Source organism: Camelus bactrianus, chromosome 1 (genome assembly GCF_048773025.1).
Source record: "Camelus bactrianus isolate YW-2024 breed Bactrian camel chromosome 1, ASM4877302v1, whole genome shotgun sequence".
Classification (NCBI taxonomy): domain Eukaryota; kingdom Metazoa; phylum Chordata; class Mammalia; order Artiodactyla; family Camelidae; genus Camelus; species Camelus bactrianus.
Genome location: NC_133539.1, coordinates 109,994,824 through 110,011,253, shown reverse-complemented (window position 1 = coordinate 110,011,253; position 16,430 = coordinate 109,994,824). Strand labels below are relative to the sequence as shown.

At 53.2% G+C, this 16,430-nt stretch overlaps 1 protein-coding gene across 3 annotated transcripts in view; it reads right to left on the bottom strand.

Moving 5' to 3' along the window:
- Nucleotides 1-16,430, bottom strand: part of RAB6B (RAB6B, member RAS oncogene family) — an 87,985-nt gene that overhangs the window by 10,534 nt on the left and 61,021 nt on the right. For 2 of the 3 annotated variants that reach the window (XM_074371117.1, XM_074371114.1), the window contains 4 exons: nt 14,459-14,512; nt 14,182-14,287; nt 12,649-12,760; nt 11,624-11,717 (listed from right to left, as the gene is read on the bottom strand). In XM_074371117.1, the coding sequence (XP_074227218.1) occupies nt 11,624-11,717; nt 12,649-12,760; nt 14,182-14,287; nt 14,459-14,512 (366 nt within the window). Of the gene's footprint in view, nt 1-5,047; nt 7,214-8,829; nt 8,897-11,623; nt 11,718-12,648; nt 12,761-14,181; nt 14,288-14,458; nt 14,513-16,430 lie in introns of those variants that run through there. The other variant, XM_074371121.1, reaches the window with a different exon arrangement.

The window sequence follows — 16,430 nt, the reverse complement described above, 5'->3', positions numbered from 1 at the left end:
AGCTGAGGGAATCATGCTCCCTGACTTCAGACTAAGCTACAGTAATCAAAACAGTATATGGTACTGGCACAAAAACAAGACATATACATCAATAGAACAGGGTAGAAATCCTGGAAATAAACCCACACACTTACGGTCAACTAATCTACAACAAAGAAGGCAAGGATATAGTCCCTTCTAAGTGCTGGTGGGAAAACTGGACAGCCACATGTAAAAGAATGAAATTAGAACATTCTCTAATACCATATACAAAAATGAACTCAAAATAGATTAAAGACCTAAATGTAAGACTGGATACTCTAAAATTCCTAGAGGGAAACACAGGCAGAACACTCTTTGACATTAATCGCAGAAATCTTTTGGATCTGTCTCCTAGAGTAATAGAAATAAAAATAAACAAATGGGACCTAATTAAATTTAAAAGCTTTTGCACAGCAAAGGAAACCATAAAGAAAATGAAAAAAAACGCAGTCTGGAAGAATATATTTGCAAATGATGCTACTGACAAGGGATTAATTTCCAAAATATACAAACAGCTCCAACAGCTCATAGTATCAAAAACAACCCCATCAAAAAATGGGCTGAAGTCCTAATGGACATTTCTCCAAAGAAGACATCCAGATGGCCAACAGGCACATGAAAAGATGCTCAGTATCACTAATTATTGGAGAAATACAAATCAAAACTACAGTGAGGTATCACCTCACACCAGTCAGAACGGCTGTCATTAAAAAGTCTACAAACAATAAACGTTGGAGAGGGTGTGGAGAAAAAGGAACCCTCCTAAACTGCTGGTGGGAATGTAAATTGGTGCAGCCACTATGGAGAACAGTATGGAGGTTCCGTAAAAAACTAAAAATAGACTCACCATATGATCCAGCAATCCCACTCCTGGGCATATATCCAGAGAAAACCCTAACTCGAAAAGATACCTGCACCCAGGTGTTCATAGCAGCACTGTTTACAATAGCCAAGACATGGAAGCAACCTATATGTCCACTGACAAATAAATGGATAAATAAGATGTATGTGTGTGTGTGTGTGTGTATGAATATAACTCAACCATAAAAAATTATGAAATAATGCCATTTGCTGCAACATGGATGGACCTAGAGATTATCATACTAAGTGAAGTAAATCAGACAGAAAGACAAATATGGTATCACTTATATGTGGAATCTAAAAAGATGATACAAATGAACTTATTTACAAAACAGAAATAGACTCACAGACATAGAAAACAAATTTATGGTTACCAAAGAGGAAAGCAGAGGGGTGAGAAGGGATAAATTAGGAGTTTGGGATTAACATATACACACTACTGTATATAAAATAGATAAGTTAAGACCTACTGTATAGCACAGGGAACTGTATTCAATATCTTGTAGTAACCTATAATGGAAAAGACTCTGAATAAGAGTGTGTATGTATAACTGAATCACTTTGCTGTACACCTGAAACTAACACAGCATTGTAAATTAACTATATTTCAATTTTAAAAATAATTTTAAAAATTTGAGATTGGCATAGGATTATCAAAGCTCCTTTCTGAACTCTTGGTCGCTGGCCAGTGAAACACAGCTACAGTGATAGACAAAGCCACCTCGAGCGGCGCCATGCTCACTCCAGGGAGGACATTCATCACAGCGTGTAGGGAATCCCAACAGTGCTTCCCTCACCTGCGGGGGAAGGAGCTGCTGGACACTGTGCGTGTGACCACCACGCTCAGGGGGATGATCCACTCCAGACACGTCGCCCTGAACACCAGTCTTGGGGAATGACTGCTTGTCGCAAACAGCTGGCTTTGACCTGGTCCACACAAGCATGTGCACTTGGCTCTCAGGCCTCCGCCCCTTCACATGCCCTGTACCTCTTAACCTCACATTTTGCATCTGGCAGCCAGAAAAGCTAGGCTCAGTGGGTAGGGCCATCTATTTCCTGTCCCTCTTAATTAAAAATGGCTTTCTTGAGATGGCAGGTTGGAGGGTGTTCCAGAAACTTTAGAATCCTTATAGGAGAAAGACAGTGAAGGCTGAACTTGAAGAAGGATGAGACCTGGTGAACGTGGCTTACTCTATAGCCCCAGGGTTCCCAGCATTCAGACCAGGGCAGTTCTGTGTCCTGGCCTTTGCTTCCTCTTTGGATTAGTCCCACCACTGTCCTGGCCTTCAGGGCACCTTTTAGTCTGGAGATGACCGAGACGGAAGGGCGGTCTCAGGGATGCTCCAACTGGCATGAGGTGGTACGTGGCAGCGTAGTGTCATCTGAAAGGTGATTATGGTTCACCTGAACTTCTTGCCTTTAAATAGCTTCCTGGAAATCACCGGAAGGAAGACCGATCCAGTCTCCACACCCATCCTTCCTAACCCTCAGCCATGGTGAGTGGAGAGCAGGGTTGGTAGGAGATACCACGCGGCTCTGAGTCTCACTTCTCCTGGGATTCCCTTTCCATCAGCCTTTAGGCAGAATGGAGATTATGGAAGAGTGTGGATGTAATCATATTAGTGTGTCCAGCCCTTCCCCCTTCCAAGTTGGTAGAGAGCCCAGGTGAACAGGAGGAAGAAGCAAAGGGCTTTGTGGCGAACACACCACCCAGACACGAGAGGGTCTTTGCGGAGCATGCACGTGAAGAAATCTAGCTTTCCCCTCCCCACCCCCCATATGTGACTGCACCACTTAGAAACAGTAGACAAGAGGCTTTGTGTTGAGAATCAGGACAGTTTATTGTTTGATCAACATGCTGAGTCTTCCACATTTTACACAGTTTTATGTAAAGTCGATGTGGCCATTTAAGCCTGCTGAGCCAGGAAGAGATGGAAATACCACCCTCTGGGCTCCTCATGACCAATCACTTTTATGGGGACAGGTGCGGGGAAAGGTGACACACACCACGTGATACAGGCTGGCCGTCAATGTATGGAGGCTTCCCAGCGGAAGGAAGCGTCCGGACCCCATTGCAAGGATAAACCACGCCCTGCCGGGAGTGTCAGCCACACGGGGGTCTGGCGTCCAGGGAGTTTACACACTGAAAGCCCAAGGTTTTAGAACACTGAAGTAGTTCATTTCAAACAACAAATTCAAAGGATGCCCTGGTCTGACAATCAGAGTGGACTTGGGGACTGGCCCTTCTTTGCAATGGAGGAGCCTGAAATGTACATGGATTCTCTCCTGGCTCACTCAGATGCGCCGGACAGACTCTTACATCTGGACCAGAGTAGGGATGGTCTGAGGAGCACGCGTGCCCAGCAGCGCTCTGGGTGCCAGTGTACATCACGTTTGTACACACAGGTCGGTGATGGATGAAATATGGAAACACCTTGCTTCTGACCACGACTGCCTTGCTCGGTGATGATAAGGAAGTCACCCTTCTCCGTCTTGGTTTTCCTGACTGTGGCATAGGAAGGGTTATGAGCCCCCCGCCTCACTCTGCTGTAGCCAGGTGACAATGCCTCACATTCTTGGGGAGAGGTAGTTAGGAAACCAGTGCACACACAACCTTGCTTGGTTGATGCACAGACACGCTTCTGCTCAGCTGCCCCTCATGGCTCAGACATGCCTCACAGCCCTCGGCTACCTATTCTCACATCCTGACATCCTCACCTGCCTTCTGCCATGTGAAGGAATGAGGCTGCTCTGCCTACAGGAACACCGAAGCCAGCGGTGCCATTATTGTCACACCTGGTACCTGAGGGCAGGGGCTCCCAGCACTGGCTGGCCCCTGGGAGGACAGAGATGTCGCACTCAAGACGTGTCTGCACCCTTAGCTACCACCATTTCTGTTTGTTGCCTGAGATACTTAAACCCATCTGGCCATTGCTCCTCAGACCTGGGACATTACCGTTTGAGGGTGCTGACAGGAAGTCAGTGGCGACAGTGATGTCAGGGAGGCCAACGACCAAGTCACCACACTTGCTAACCTCGGACCACACAGCCACAGTTCCAGCACTCAGGATGCTGGAGTCCTGCTTTCACTCCGGCGTGTGTGTGCATTCACAGATACACTTCCTGCTTTCCCCATCGTATGCACGATTTTTCAGATGCCCACACAACAGAAGCTTTCTTGACAACTTTTCTTTGAGATTCCTCAAAGAAAAAAGAGGGCTACAGAAGATGACTCTGCTCAACTTCCAGGTCAGGGCTGCTCTGTGCGGAAGGGGACCAAACCACTGGTAAACTGAGATCACTTCCTAAAAGGCTTCCCGCCCTTTGCCTCTCGCTAGCCCACCTGGATACGCAATTATGAGGTACTCTCACCAGGGATGCTGAGGACTTTCATGACATTTTCTACAAGGAAATGTGATCATTTCACTATTGAACCTAAACTCTGAGTCAAGATCCTACCTACAAGCAAGAGGACAGTGATGACACCAGCCTAAAGCAGGAGCCAATGACCCAACGCCCTTCTATGCCAGAGCTCCAGCTGCCCCGACACACCCTGGAACGAGGGGTATAGATCAGGCCTGAGGAAACGGGACCCAGGGAACCAAGATGGGAGGATGGGAGAAGGCAATCCACCCTCACCTTCAGAGGGAGCGCCTGGGCTCAAGAGGGAGGATTTTGTGTATGTGCTGGGAAAGGAGGGTTCCCGGAGGCCACATGGAGCCACGTGGTATCTACTGCGTCTCTTACTGTTCCTCAAGGCTGTGATGGAAAAAAACGTTCGTGGTGCCTTGGATATGTGTGCACCTGAGAAGGGGGCTGAGTTTCTACCTTCTTTTACAAGAATGTTTTAAGAAAAAGGACTGTTTAGTACCAAGAAAATAAAATCCACCATCCATTCATTCACTGAGACCGAATGAGATCCCTACACGTGGGGCTCTCCCAGGGGCCACAAGCAATAGGCCTCACTGCCAGCCAAGCCGGGTGCTGTCACCTGGACCCCTGTGAATTCTCACAAGGTAAGTAAACGCTCTTCCAACAAGCACCACTTGGGGGTGTGCCATGGGGGGGGTACTGGCCCACGCGGGCACGCACACCTGTGCATATAAGTACATAGGGAAATGGTGTGCGTATTCCTGTGGGGCTATTTTTGCCTGTAGGTAACACGTCTATGCGTTATTTTATTGATGGCAAGACAATCACAAGTTTTGGGACAATATTAAGTATTTCTTATTTCAACACGTTGCAGTACTTTTGAATTTCCAAAACAGTTATCACAATGCAAATTCCAACTTGAGAGCAGGAAAAACAAGAATATACATTGAGCACATGTATCTCTGTGAGAATGTGTGTGGTAGGTGTATACACAAGTCTATCTCTATACATAATTATGTACACACATATAAAAACTAAACACGTGACATTGGAATTACGGTCGTACATCGGTCTTTGCCTTCTGGAAGAGGAGCTCAGTGGAAACCCTGCTTCCTCTTTTCTTCTCCTGAAGATAAATTCCTCTCTAAAGATCAGCTCTGACATACAGTCTCCTGGGCTGAGTGTGTGGCAGGCCCCCTGGCTAAATGTCAGTGAGCTCTGCCAGGTTCTGCTGCGCTAACTGGCTGCCATTTTGGATTAGTTTCCGAGAAGTTCCAAATGCGTTGCAGTAACTTATTGGAGCCCTGTTTTATGGAGGAATTTACACCCTACCACACCCCAGATGGTCATTTAGCTCATCTGTGACAAGCCAAACAGCAGCCTGGAGAAGAGTCAATGCCGGCTTGGAGGGCGGGGTTTACTATTTCGGGCCAGAGTTGCTGCCCACTGCCTGGTTTCATGCAGGCTCGGGGTTGGTGAGGCTGGATCTATTTGGAATGCTGGCCAGGCGGGCTACATCACTTTGTGGAAGAGAAAGTTCTCTTCAGAAGTTTTACAGGTAGGTCTTCAGGACTAAGCCCTTCTCAGAAATGAATCAAAAATGGCAAGGAGGCTCTCCCTGGGCAGGCTTCCGGAGACCCTGCCTCCGCCCTACCCTCGGGCAACCGGAGTACTGGTACAATGTCTGCAAAGCTCTGTGCACACAGATTTCAACTACACTGGGCCAATGTGGCAGAAACACGTCAAGAGGTCAACTTTTCCAGAACAGCACTCAACAGTGTCAGCAACCAAGCATCAGTGAATATGCACCCTCCAGGCGGCAGCTCTGCAGACAACCCTCCCTTCCCTAGTCACAGGTGGACCAACACTGCGCCATGCAGGCTCCAGCATCCCTGGCATCCAAGGAGGAGGGCTTCAGGGGGGCACACGCCGAGTTTCCTTTTGCCCTTCCCTTAGCTTCAACCTAGACATGTGTGCTGACTGCTGGACAGGTTGGTTAAAACATTTTCAGAACTACACATGGTGCCCCAATTCTATAAACCACACATTGCCCCAGCCCACAGTGGTCAACAGCACCCCATCCGTCCCATGGCCTCTTCTTCTGCCAATCACTGGGCAGACCACAGAGCACAGACGGTTGCCTGTGGCAAGTGCCCTCCACCCCTTCAAGGCTTTTCATGGAGAAGAAAAAGAGGCATAAGTAATTCCAGTGGGCCTGTGGCTGGGCTCCCTGCAGTCCACAAGGCCTTAATTTCAGCTTGGGGCGGTAGCTGATGTCCCTACCCTGTACACAAAAGGACAGGGTCAGAGCTGCCTCTTCAGAGACTGTTTCGTTCAGTGTTTGATTTAACCAGGTGGGGCCTGTTTGTGTTGGTCTGGGCCAGACAGCCCAGGATTGGAGCCGAATTAAATTGCCCAGATTAATTGTTTTAATCTATTGGGCTGGGGGCAGGAGGAGGGCAGAGGGGATGAACCCTTCAAAGAGGACAGGAAGGAGGAGGTGCGTGGAAAAGGTTCTCTGTAAGTTTACAAATATACAAAAACAAAAAAAGCACATCTTTCAAATAAAAATGACTACATTTTTATCTGGCAAAAAGTTGTATACACATGATTTAAATTTTTTTTTTAATTTTAACAGTTTTTGGCAATCTTAATAAAGTACAATATATTACAACCAAACCAAAAAATAGTTGTTTAAGTAACAGCTGTTAAGAGTGACGTGACCCCTGATGCCCAGCCTCCCGCCCCACCCCACCCGACTCCTAGAGACAGAGAGAAAAGAAAAATCCTCCCATCTGGATAAGCTCATTTCCCACCCCCCCCTTAGGAAGCTAACCAATAGGAAGCAACACAACAAGCGAGTAGTGTCAGAGGAAGCCGGTGGTCAGGCTGCATTAGCAGGAGCAGCCGCCCTCGCTGGCCGGGGGCTCCTGGGGTTTGTCCAGCTTGATGTCGATCACTGCAGGGGGAGGGGCTAAGGAAGATGACGCTCCCGGAGGAGATCCCGCCCCCGTCCCTTGTACCCTCATCTGCCCCGCTCAGCCCCTCCGTCCCTCTGCAGATACCCAGGGACTCGCTCTTCGCTTGGCCTGGGTGGGAAGGATGCGAGTCACGAGCTCCCAACCCTCCTGCTCTTCCTCAGCCCTCCCACAAGCCCTCACCGCCATCCACCCGAAGCTAAGCTTGACCTGGGCTGTGGGATGACCGTCGAAACAGAGGCAGGCCAGATCCTTTCTCAGAAGCCTTCCCGGGGACCCACTGCTGCTGGAGCGCCGCCTCCCAGCCCCCACCCCAGAGAGCACTCCAGGTGGAGAGCCCGCCGGCCGGGCATGGATCTCACCTCGCAAGTCACGGGGCCACGGGGCCCTTGCCCGGGGTGGCGTAGCCACCTCGACCCCTCAAGCTCCCAGTCAGAGCGGGTCAGTTAGACCCCGCGGCGGCTGCTGCTGCTGCTGCTGCTGCTGCTGCGAGAAGCCACCTCCCTCGGAAGGGCCTCAGCACAGCCCCCTCTCCAGCCCCTTCCGTCGGTGCCGTGAGGACTGTGGGCAGGAGAAGCAGCCATCAGAACCCCAGAGGCGTGGGTGCTAAATGCTCAGCCAGGCTGTTCCCGCTGCCCTCACCAGGCTGAGAACCCCGTCAGGCCAGGCCTGGTCACAGCTGAGGCCCAGGCCCTCAGCCCCGCCCAGAATCGACGTCCCCTGCCGGGCTCCGGGCTGCTGTGGGTCTCCACCGGGGCTGGGAGCAGTGGAGGGAGAGGCAGCCCTGCTCTGGGGCCCGTAGCTGGCGTCCTAGGGAGGGATGGGGCCCCATGCAAGGATGATGGGGGAGCTTCTTTCAGGGTTAAATACTATAAAAAGCCATTCGTCCTCAAAAGACCACCTTCCCTCCTTCCCACTTTTTGCCCACGCAGCCACGGCATATACTCTGAGTACGACTTTGTCCCTGACTTTGCCTTATTCTCCCTACACCCTAGTTCTCTTATGTGTGTGTATGCACATATAACGGGCATTTTTATCTTGTTTTGTGTGTATATATAGGGTATATATACATAAACACATTTTAAAATAACATTCAGAGTATAAAGAAACTAGTAAACAGACAATAAACAACTACCTTCCTGCCCACTGGGCAATTCAGACTGCCTCTCTGAGCCTCCGTTTCTGCTTCTGTGTGTGGCCTGCGGTTTGGGGTGACTCTGAGTGGCATGCAGACCCTGCCCCTGGAACAGCGCGGAGGCCGGGGGCTGTGCAGGGCTGGGCCGAGGAAGCAGGCAGGACAGGGAAGGAGGCACCTGGGAGGGGAGCTGTCTTGTGTAGAGGAGGTTGAACCACGTTGAAATCATGTCTCAGCGCACAGAAGTGGAGAGTCTACTTGTCCCCGTGAAATACAAATCTATGCTCACTGGAAAGGGCAGAGTTACTGTTTCTCACTTCCAGCCCTGCACCGTCCCTCCACACACATCCCTCTGGCATCCCCACGCTGTTTTGGAAGTAGAAGCTTAGATAGTTCGAGCTGGATGGGGTCTCAATGCAGACCCAGGAGGCCAGCTTCATCCCTGTCAAAGAAAAAGGATACTCCCTTCTTTGCTTTTCTCCTGGACATTCTCCATTCCAGGCAGAGCAGAGGCCACACGTCGGAAGAGCTGGAGAGAGGGGGAGACGCAGTGTGAGCCCCAACCCCTCCCTCCCTGCTCCCGTGTCTCCGCCCTCTCACCTATTCTCCTGACCTGGGGCTCTGCTCTCCTTCTGTCCCGCCCTGGACGGCAGGGGCTGCACCTGACCTCTCCCGCGCCCCAGCGCCTCTCACAGCGTTGGGTCACAGCAGGCCCCTCACCCAGGGAGGCTGGCCATGGGGTCACCAGGGGCTGGACGTGGCTCATGCTGACAAGGGACCTACCCCAGTGTGGAAAATGATCCAGGCCCTGGGAGACGAGCACTTGGGCAGGCTTCTGTCCCACTGCCCACGTGGGGACCAGGCGTGGGGAACAGACTTTCTATCTGCCCTTGAGACAATGACCCTCTTCTCTGGAAGCCTTGTGAGTCCAAGGGCGTCAAGGCAGCTGAGTGCGGGAGACTGTTTGCTGGGAATAAGGACACAGGAGTGTGAATGTGATATTATGGCTTTGCTTGGGTTGTGGGTGTGAGTGTGATGTCTATGTTGTGTGTAGAGCAGTACATGTGGTATGGATGTGCACGTGTGGCATCTGTGTGTGTGTGTGAATCTGTGTAAGTGTGGGGGGATGTGTGTGTGCGCGTCTGTGTGTGTGTGTGTGCGCGCGCGTGTGGCTGGCAGGTTTGGGGCTGGCAGACGTGGAATCTAGGGGGTGACAACAAGTACAAGGCAGAAGTACAAGGCACCAGAAGACTGTGAACGCTCTCCCGTCTCCCCACAAACACCAGCTGCAGGAACCTGATGGGCTCTCTGAAGACAAGGTGAGTCTTATCCATGGTCTCACCCCGGAGCCCAGCCCTGTGGGAGCACCCAGGCTGGGTGACAGGACCGAGGGCCCGAGTTGGGAAGATGGCGGCCTCGGCACGGGATGGGGCCCCGTGGCTGGGCTGCAGGGGGGCTCCAGAGCAGGGCGGGCAGAAGTGGCAGAGAGTACAGAGGGCCCAGTCCCTCCCCTGAGCCTTCCTCCATGGCCTCGCCCCAGGCAGCCCTGCTCTGCCTGTCTGGCTCTCACAGTGGTCTCAGCCTTTGCCAGTGGTCAAGCTGCCAGTTAGATGGAAGCTCTTGGGGTACATGCAGGCCTCCGAGAGCAGATATGATTACATTCAGAGTCCAGGAGTCTGCACTGCATGGAGACTCCTCTGAACCACACAGGGTTTGAACTGAACTGACCATATTCAACCCCTGCTCAGACCATCACCTGGCTTCAGAGCATTCTGGAAAGCATCTCCCTGATGCCGACCCCTGGGACCACATCCTCTGCTTCCCTGCCCCCCATGCCTTTCCATCAGCGCCGCACAGAGCAGCAGCCCAGTGTCTTCTGTAGGCCTCCAGGGACAGGTAGCTCCCCCTTCCACGGGACCCCACGGCAGCCCCCGACTTACATGGAAGGAGGCTGGGAAGGGGATGGGAGCCAATGTGAACATTGAAGGCACTCCAAGTGGGGCAGGGGGTACTGAGTCCTGGGGGTTTGGGGCCTCCTTTTCTGTCCCTTCCCACTCCTCTGCCACCTCCCACTGGCACTAGCACTGGCACTGCCCAGTGGGGATGGACCTTCACTGCCTCTGGCCAGCTTCTGGGCACTGCTGGGGCAGCAGGGCAGAAGTGACCCCAGCCAGGCCCCGACACACCTCCAGCTGCTCCTGTGCCCATGCTGGTCCCCTGGCCCAGATCGCCCTCCCTCATTGCCTCTCCCAGTCCTCTTTTCCAGGAAGACAGGGGTTCCTCACCTTTTTTAACGAAAGACTCCTTTGGTGATCTGGTAGAGCCTATGGGCTTCTTTTAAGTGTGTGAAATAAATTACATAGGAATTTTGTATAAAGGAAACCATTTAGGATTCAGATAGACTTCTACAAATCTTTAAGACACAGACTTGTGACGCGGCAGCACCTCACGGACTCATGGACGTGTTAAGGAGCAAAAGCTGGCAGCGGGTCTGAACCCCTGAGATACTGAAGTAGGGATGTGTGTAAAGTTCCAGAAACCTACGACCCTGGAAGGTGACAAGAAAGCAGCTGTGACCACTGTTGCGATGATGCTGCTAACATCTGGAGTCGTGCTGCCCACACTCACCGCTGCAGGAAACGCAGGAGACCTGATAGAGGCTAGTGAAGAGAGGTGGGGTTTCTTCCCACCTAAGTCCACTGACCGGCCAAACCATCCACGGACTCCTTGGGGGTCTGTGGACCCAGGAGAAGCCCCCTGCTCCGAGGCTTAGCCCTGTCCCTCTGTGGCTCCTCTGATGATTCTGACTGCCCAGAGCTCCAAGGCATGTGGGTCGGCCCTTTCCTCCGAGCCTGCCTGGCCCTCCCAGCTCAAGCACAAAGCCCGAAACCCCAAAATGCTGATTAGATAGAATTTCCTGCACCCCCATCCCAAGTTAGGTAAGAGGGAGGGACTGCTGCTTCTCTCAGCCACCTGGAAGTTGGTGGCTGGACACACACGGCGGGCTCAGGGTCTGCCAGGCTGGTTGCCGTGTGTGGCTAATGCTGACATCTCCCGACACCCTGAGAGTGAGTGCTCCCTCCCTCCCGTGCTTTAGAGCTCTGGAGGCTCCCTCGCTCCCCATCGGGTGCGTTTATGGCTGCGCTGGTTAGCTGCCCTACCGAGTCACTAGCCCCTTGGGCAAGGCAGGGCCAAGCCCGTGGCCAAACGTGCCAGGAGCCACATGCGGGCGCCTGACCAAGGCGGTGCATCCCACCTGCTTCACATTGTAGCCGGTCTTCGCGCTGGTCTCGATGAACATGACGCTCAGTTCTTTGGCGCGCTGCTCGCCCTCCTCGATGGTTATCTGCCTGGAGGGGAGGGGACGGGGAAACCAGTTCAGTAGAGAAGTAGCCGCTGATGGAGGTGGAGGGAGCCTTAGATGAGGAGGGCCCTTCAGTGAGCCCAAAGCCCAGGGCTGGGCCCCACAACTCCCTCAGGATGCAGGGGGCACAGGGCACAGGCCATAGCCAGGACGCCAGCCCCTGTCCACTCCTTGGCAGTATCGTCCAGTTCAGGAGCAGGTCCTGAGGCAGGGGGGCTGCTGTCCCTTACCCACCTTTCCCAGTGTCACCACTGTCAGAGCCTACATCTGGAAAGCAGTGCCAGCCACACACCACCTCTCTGGGTTGTCGCATCAGCCCCATTTTCCAAATGAGAACACTGAGGTTAAAAGCGATGGCCCCCCAAGGTCACGTCCTGCAAAGCAGCTGGGCTTTGAGGACATTTTCTTCACTTCAAGGACAGGATTCTAATAAAGCAGCCTCGAATTCAGACGATTCCCTAAACAGTCAGGAAGCCCTCTGTCCATGACCTGTTGCTTTATCTGACCCATGAGATGAGCGGACAAGTGCAGGGAAGGGCAGGGTGGGGAGCCCGGTGCCTGGAGGGCAGCCTCTTCAGGGAAAGTGTCACACGACACAGCAACGGCCCGGGGAATTCTGTGTGTTCATGCCTGGGAACCAGGACCTCACACCGCCACCAGCACAGGCGTTTCACAGGGGCAGGGCAGGTGGGAGCCCAGAGGTGTGCCCAGCCCTTGCCAACCTGGAAGGCGGGGCTTCAGAGATGAACACCTGTGGGCAGGTGTCTACTGGTGCCTTCAAAGTCTCTGGTGCCTTCAAAGTCTCTGGTGCCCCAGAGGTCCTTTCCAGATGCACGAGGACAGGTCAGACAGGGTCCTCACCACGCATGCATCCCAGAACTCCCTGTCCAGGAAGAGCTGCAGCCCCCAGCACCTACCTCTTGTCGGCCAGGTCCGTCTTGTTGCCCACCAGCATGATAATGACATCGCTGCCCCTCTCTGTCCTGACATCATCGATCCACTTAGAGGTCTGCTGGAAGGAGTTGAGATCTGGAGGTGCAAAGTGGGGATGAAACTGCCAGTGAGAGGCAGCCCCGGCGGGAGAGGGGGAAGATGGGAAGGGAAGGGTGGGAAGGGAAGGGTTGGAAGGGAGTAAGAGCAGGAGCAAGAGGGAGATGGGGGAGCGTGCACCTCAGACACCTGGGAAGGGCGGCGGCACAGGCCTTCCGAGGGATTCTTGGAGCTGTGCCCTGGGGCCCTGGAAAGACCCTCACGGTGCTGAGCCACCCTCTGGGGACAGCATTCACGGGGTCTGGAAGGCCACTGGGTCATGATTGCTACACGTACTAGTGGTTTTAGGGCCCACTTGAGAGACCTGACTTTGGAGGCTCAGAGCAGAGTGAGAAGTGGGTGCAGAGGACTTGACTGAGCTTGGAAACATTGTGACAACGTGTGTGGGGACCGCAGAAGCCCTGAGAGTAGCTCAGAGGAACACGGGAAAGGCCAGAGGGGCTTCCCAGAGCTCTGCAGGAAAGGGGAGGGGGAAGGTGGCCCCAGGAGCAGACAAAAGCTAGGAGAGCCAGGCAGTTTCAGGGCAGAAGCTGGGACGGGCCTCGCAGAGGAGCAGTCATAGTGCGAAGCCCAAGGGGAGGGGAGCTCGCTGTCCTGGGAACCTGGGCTTCCCATAGCCTGAGCTCCCTTCTGCTCAGCATCAGGCTGCAGGAGCTCCAGCCCTTGCAGGGCCAAGCTCCCATCTGCTCTCAGGTGTGCAGGGAGCCTGCAGTCAGGGGGGGCAGTGGAAGGAGGGGGCGAGCAGAGCTGGAGGCAGCAGGCCGGGGCATCCTCCCACCACAGGCATGACGGCAGCCCACAGGCTGACCAGGTGTGTGCCAGCACACCTGCCTGGGCAGTAAGGCTCACCCCCAGCCCCACGAGCCTCCCTCAGGGCAGTGCAATTGCTCTCAAGAACAGCTGCTTTGGCCAGAAGTGCAGCCCATCCCCGGTTCTCCTGGACCTCTCAGGCCTCGCCTCCCTGGGAGCCCTGTGACGAGTTGGGATGTCCGCTGGCAAAACCACGGCTGCCAGGTCAGGGTTGGCCCAGAGACCAGAGTCTTCTCCCATCTTGACACACACAGAGAAGTCACTTCCTAGGGCTCCTTCTGGCAGCCAGGGCACTGGAGGGCCCCAAAGGCCTGGTGAGCATCTGCCCCCACTCCACACATGGGCCCCTGCTCTGGGCAGGGCCACCCCAGTCTTGTACATTGGACCTGTTGCAGGAGTCAGGGGGGGTTCAAAGGCAACTCACCCCCCCGCCGCCCACAGGGCACCTGCCTTCCTGCATCGAGAGGACCAGCATGTACATGTGCACATGCAGGCACGCGCACACACACACACACACACAGACTGCAGCCTGGCTGGGGCTGTGAGCCCCTTGAGCTGCCCTGTGCCCAGCACTCAGGCCCCGCACTCACTTGTGATGTCGTACACCACCACGGCCACCGTGGAGTCCCGGATGTAGCTGGGGATCAGGCTGCGGAACCTCTCCTGGCCGGCTGTGTCCCAGAGCTGCAGTCGCACCTGTCACAGGGAAGGCAGGAAGCTCAGGGGGGCGGTGAAGACATGGTGGGACTGGGGGGATCCAGGGTCTGCGATGCTGGAAGCTCTGGGCACACATGGGCTCTCAGTGCCCCAGGCCACTGGTCCCAAGGAGCCCTCCCAGTCCTCCCAGGTCTTAAGTCAGTCACTCACCGTACGATCCTCCAAGTACATGGTCTTTGACAAGAAGTCAATCCCAATGGTTGCCTGTTAGAGAAAAGCATAGAAAAGTCAAAACCGAAAGGTCTCAGGGAAAAGGGCAAAAGCTCAGTGATCCAGGCAGGGACACAGCCAGCCAAAGGGGACCCCACGCCAAGCCTCATGTGGGTTCGCTCTGCTGCTCCCACACCCCCTAACTCAACAGTGAGCCCACTGGCCCCTCTCAGAAAAAGTGAGTCTGAGCTCAAAAAGAATAAGGATAGGTTTTTTTTGAGAGTGATACCCTTTGGAGAGAAAGAGAGAAGTACTTTGGATGGGGATGAGAGCGGGTGAGGCGGCTTCCCCAGGAACAAGGCCACTGGACCGGGTATCTCCTGCCCCACTTGGATGGGGGCCTGGAGGCAGGAGCTGGGTGGCCTCCCAGCCCCAGCCTGCTTGGCCCCACCTCCCTCTGTCCCTCCACGCTCCCAAAGCCTATCTGCTCAGCCCTGGAAATCAGGCGCCCAGCTTGGGTTCACTGCTGCCCAGGTGGGAGGGGGTGGAGTGGGAGCAGGGCATCCTGCTGTGGTGTGGGGATGGAGAGCAGCTGGCTTTCCCCAGGGGCATCGCAATCACCCACAGCAGCATCTCGCTGGGAAACCCCACTGGCTCTTTTCTATCCAAACCACACACTGGAAGCCAACTCTCCTTAGCACCCCTATGCCATGCCTATGCCCGCTCTGTCCCAGCACCAGGAAGGGTAGCTGGGCAGAGTATAGTCAGCCTTGTGGCCAGATGGCTGGGACCCACCACTTCCTTGCTGTGTGGCCTGAGGCAGGCCACCCAACCTCTCTGGGCCTCACCTGCACCCAGTGTTTGTGACAGGAGCTAAGATGCTGTCAGTATGAAATAGTCACTGTTATGTAGTTAATAATAATGGAGATTCAGACACAGCCTGAATGTCAGGACACTGGTTAAGTCCAGAGTAGTTCATCCAAATGATTAGAAACCTTGGCAGCCATTAAAAATCACGTTCTTCAAAAATATTTAAGGATCTGGGGAAATGGTCCTCAGGTGAAAAAAAGCAGGTTACAAAACATCATGCAGTGTGACCCCAATTTGATTAACTGAAGTGGACATTTTTTTATAAGTATTTTTCATATTTTCTTAGACGTTGAAGTGTAGGGAATACACTGAGGCCTTAACAGAGCCAGTCTCTGAGTACTGGTGGGTGGGTGATTTTTTTGCTTCCTTCATCATACTTTTATCTGTTTTCTTTTTTCTTTTTTTTTTTTTTGCAAGGGGAGGTAATTGGGTTTATACTTTTCTCTGTTTTCTACAATGAACATATAATAGTTCCAGAAATATTTTAAAAGAAAAACAAAGTTTAAAAAGTAAGCTTAATTGAATGGAAAATTGCACAGTGACTTCGGACTACAAAGCCACAGCCAGGGAAGCCCAAGGAAACAGAGAAAGCCATGTCCGCAGGCCCCCCAGATGACTGTATGCACATGCATGTACCCCCCACTCCCACCCCTTCCACAAAGGAGTTAAGGTGGCTGCGTCCTCCTGGAAGCTGGCCTTAAAGCAAAGATGGGGAGTGTCAAGGAATCATACAATTCTAGAACATGTATGCTAAGCAAACACGTTAGACACAACCCAGGCCCCTACTTTGGAGACCAGGAAAGTTAAAGCACATGCCTGTGTGACTCTGCCAATCAGTGGTAGAGCTGGGAGGATCGGCGTTAAAATCTTGGCATCACTTGGGCTCTTTCAACCCCAGCTTTGCACACCCTCCCCGCATGGTGTAGCCACTGGGGAATAAGTCTCGAATTAATGAGCAGCTTGTGGACTGAGCCTTGTTCCTTAATAGTCACACAATATTCATTTATTGGTATATGTTAGAGCAACAGTCCTTGTCTGCTGATATCCACAAGGAGAAATGTACAGAGCAGGTGGACATGTCTCAACTCCAGTGCTCAGGGGC